The sequence below is a fragment of the Aulonocara sp. 'chitande type north' Nkhata Bay genome, linkage group LG19 (assembly GCF_057382095.1).
Source record: "Aulonocara sp. 'chitande type north' Nkhata Bay isolate Kocher_YH1m ecotype deep benthic linkage group LG19, A_spYH_male_GT1.1, whole genome shotgun sequence".
Taxonomy (NCBI): Eukaryota; Metazoa; Chordata; class Actinopteri; order Cichliformes; family Cichlidae; genus Aulonocara; species Aulonocara sp. 'chitande type north' Nkhata Bay.
Window position 1 is genome coordinate 27517592 of NC_141362.1, and position 3725 is coordinate 27521316.

General features: G+C 39.3%; 1 protein-coding gene across 1 annotated transcript; it reads left to right on the top strand.

Annotated features, from left to right (window-relative positions):
• The first annotated feature begins 801 nt into the window (after positions 1-801).
• On the top strand, positions 802-3520 carry htr1b (5-hydroxytryptamine (serotonin) receptor 1B). Its single transcript, XM_086274371.1, has one exon. It carries the CDS (start codon positions 1207-1209, stop codon positions 2338-2340), a length of 1134 nt encoding a protein of 377 aa, XP_086130497.1. The 5' UTR covers positions 802-1206; the 3' UTR covers positions 2341-3520.
• The last annotated feature ends 205 nt before the right edge of the window (positions 3521-3725 follow it).

Sequence of the window (3725 nt, forward strand, 5' to 3'; positions counted from 1 at the left end):
AAATTCAAATTATTTCTACCATTTGCAATTTGAACAGCTGTCGCAAAACAGTTGTCAAGCTCTAAAAAGTACTGAAATAGTTCAGCTGATGCCATTTTGTAAAGGCAGAGAATTCAGAAACACATCATCTCTAAAAATGAGGTTCATACATTCTATATATTCAAGTTTCATTCTATATATTCAAGTTTCATTCTATATATTCAAAAGATCATTCTATATATTCAAGTTTCATTCTATATTTTCAAAAGATCATTCTATATATTCAAGTTTCATTCTATATTTTCAAAAGATCATTCTATATATTTAAGTTTAATTCTATATTTTCAAAAGATCATTCTATATATTCAAGTTTCATTCTATATATTCAAAAGATCATTCTATATATTCAAGTTTCATTCTATATATTCAAGTTTCATTCTATATATTCAAAAGATCATTCTATATATTCAAAAGATCATTCTATATATTCAAGTTTCATTCTATATATTCAAGTTTCATTCTATATATTCAAAAGATCATTCTATATATTCAGACTTTGGTTGGAATATATATATAATATTTTCCTAAAGGGCATTCCATAATATGTATATATATATATATATATATATATATATATATATATATATATATATATATCTGGAAGGGTATGTGGCAAATGGGAAACACTGGGCACTATGACCCAGAAGGCAGTCTACTCTTCAGAGAGAGAGAGAGAGAGAGCTGTGATCGGTGGCGCTTGTTTGATGTCAGAGTCTGTATAAAATCGAGACTCGGGGTTGGCTCAGCATTCAACCACAAGGGGCCTGCAAAGGCATAGCTCTCGAGAACCTCTGCCCTACATGTGGATTATTTGTGACATCCTCCCAGATGTTGGGTTATCAGGGCGCACTGCTCAACATTTATGCACAATACTTTTTATTTGTTGCGTGCTTCCACAGTTAGGAAGTTTTCTTTTCATGGCTAAAACCCGGAGAAGTTTTCATTTCTGCGATGAATGGATACTTGCCTCCATATTTCGACATCTGCGCATTAAAATCTGATGTAAGATGAAAAAATGAAGAAGAAAAGAGTGAGTTTTTCTGTTTCCACTGTGCCACTACTCTGAACGCATGGCACGGATGAGGCAACGCTAACGACGAGAGAAAGCTCATTCAATGCCAGACATCAGAGGGTGCAAATAAAATATGATAAAAGTGACTAAAAGTTATGGAGCTCTCGGGTCAAGTCGAGCCAACTCAGCCGGTCAACACCACAAACGACAGTTTTACTACAAATTCATCCATTGTGGATGAGAGCGCAGAGAGTCTCGCCTATCAGATCAGCTTGGCTGTGATTCTCTCGATTATCACACTCGCCACCACTTTATCCAATGCCTTTGTCATCGCAACGATTTCCCAGTCGAAGAAGCTGCAAACTCCCGCAAACTTTCTGATCGCCTCTCTGGCCGTCACTGACCTGCTGGTGTCTATCCTAGTGATGCCCATCTGCGTCCTGTACACCGTGATCCACACTTGGACGCTCGGACAAATAGTTTGCGACATCTGGCTCTCCTCGGACATAACGTGTTGCACTGCGTCCATCCTCCATCTGTGCGTAATCGCTTTGGATAGGTACTGGGCCATCACTGACGCAGTGGAGTACTCTAAAAAGCGCACAACGGGAAGAGCGGCAGGGATGGTGGCCACAGCCTGGGTCATCGCCATCTCCATCTCCCTCCCGCCTCTCTTCTGGAGACAGGTGAAAGCGGATGAATTAACAAGCTGTAGCGTCAACACAGATCACATTTTCTACACCATTTACTCCACTTTTGGGGCTTTCTACATCCCAACCTTGCTCCTCATTGTCCTCTACGGACGGATATACGTGGAGGCTCGGAAAAGGATCCTGAAGCAGTCCCCGAAGAAGGTTGGGAAGAGACTAACATCGGCTCACCTGGTCTCCAACTCCCCTGGGTCCGCGGCGTCCACTAGCTCTCTGCAGTGCGGGAGACACGACGCTCCGTCCAGCGACACCGGGTCTTCAACGAGCGAGAACCAGGTGAAAGTGACGTTGTCCGATGCGGTTTTGGAGAAAAAGAGAATTTCAGCAGCAAGAGAACGAAAAGCGACGAAGACTCTGGGGATAATCCTCGGCGCTTATATTATTTGCTGGCTTCCGTTTTTCATCTACACGTTGCTGGTGGCAACATGTGACACATGTTTTAACCCCGAGTTATTTGACTTTTTCACCTGGCTGGGATATCTCAATTCCCTCATCAACCCGATCATATACACCATGTCAAACGAGGACTTCAAAAAAGCTTTTCACAAACTCACGCGCTTCAGATGTTGCAGGCTGTGAGCTGCAGCACCTCCGGTTACTGACAACTTTTGTTTATGTGTCTATTTTCTTATATGAACTTCTGAAACAAGAATCCTTCAAATAATAAGCTCTCTGTGACTCACAGGCATTATGAGGATGTGAAAATGGGACTTTTTTCATTTGAATCGGGATGGAGATGAAAAAAAAAATGCCAGTTTTATTGAACAAAAAAAGAAAAAGTGGTGAGAAATTGTTCTACATAAAAGGCATAGTTGTAAAAAATATTTCCATTATCTAAATACATTAAAAAAAAATTCTAATTCAATGAAGCCATGATGAGGAGAAATGCCAATTTAGAAAAAAGTAAAATAAAAAAAAAGAAGCTTGTTTTTATTTACAAAAGACCTGATTTAGTATTTAATACAAAGAGAAATCATTTGTGAAGATAGGCATTTTGCACATTGAGGGTGGTGGTGGGAAACTTCTAATTTTTTTGACACTGCTTCACTTTAACCTTTCACATATCAGTTAATTGATGGATTATTCTGTGTGGATTCCTATTTGGCTGGTAAAGTATGTTAATGCAGTGCATAGCACTTACTCCCATGATGCCTGACCCATTAATGTGAATAAGCAGCAGAAATCAGGAGCAACAGACATGATTTTGAATTCATAAATACCTTTTGGATAAATGACCCTGGATAATTTTTTTTGGGATTATGTGAATACCTGAAAGCAAGGTTGCCGGTTCAGTTATATGTCTATGTATGCTGAAAATAACCATAGGTTTATATTTTGATCATAGTCTTGGGCCGCTCGATGCTGTGGTTATCTTTGTTTAGAAAGGCACACCCATGCAGTTGAAAGGAAGAGTGAGAAGTCTGCTTTCCTTCTGGGGCTTTAAGAAAAGCTTCATCTGCAGCTGATATTAATGCAGCAAAGCTGATGATCACTCATAATAAATTCAATTCTGCTGAACAAACTTAATCTTGTTTAACTGTGCATGGGTGGGCCTGTTTTCTGCCACATTCAGTCTGTTTCTTCAGTATGTCCTGTTCGTGTGTCACATGGTTTCCCCATCTTATGGCCGCATAGAGTGATCTGAATTGTAGAATCTGGCTTGCAGAGCTACATAAAAAATGCTGAAGATCTGCCAGCATAAAATGAAAACAAAGTTTGTTGCTCTAGTATTTGTTCTCATTCAGAGGCGCTGTGTAATAAAGGCTTTCAAATATTTGTCTTTGAGTAAGAGCTTTAATGCAGTTCTTAGTAAAGATGAGCCATGCTGGTCCTTTCATTTGTGTTTTGCCATGTTTATATTGTGGCAGATGACTTGCAGTTTTCTCCCTGTTGTGAGGTGTTACCTTGAAATCTAATGAGAGATTAGAGTCACGGCCAGAAAACATTATGATGACATCAAAATT

Bases quoted from the DNA above. Each gene is read 5' to 3' on its own strand.
- htr1b (XM_086274371.1), top strand. From the start codon at position 1,207: ATGGAGCTCTCGGGTCAAGTCGAGCCAACTCAGCCGGTCAACACCACA.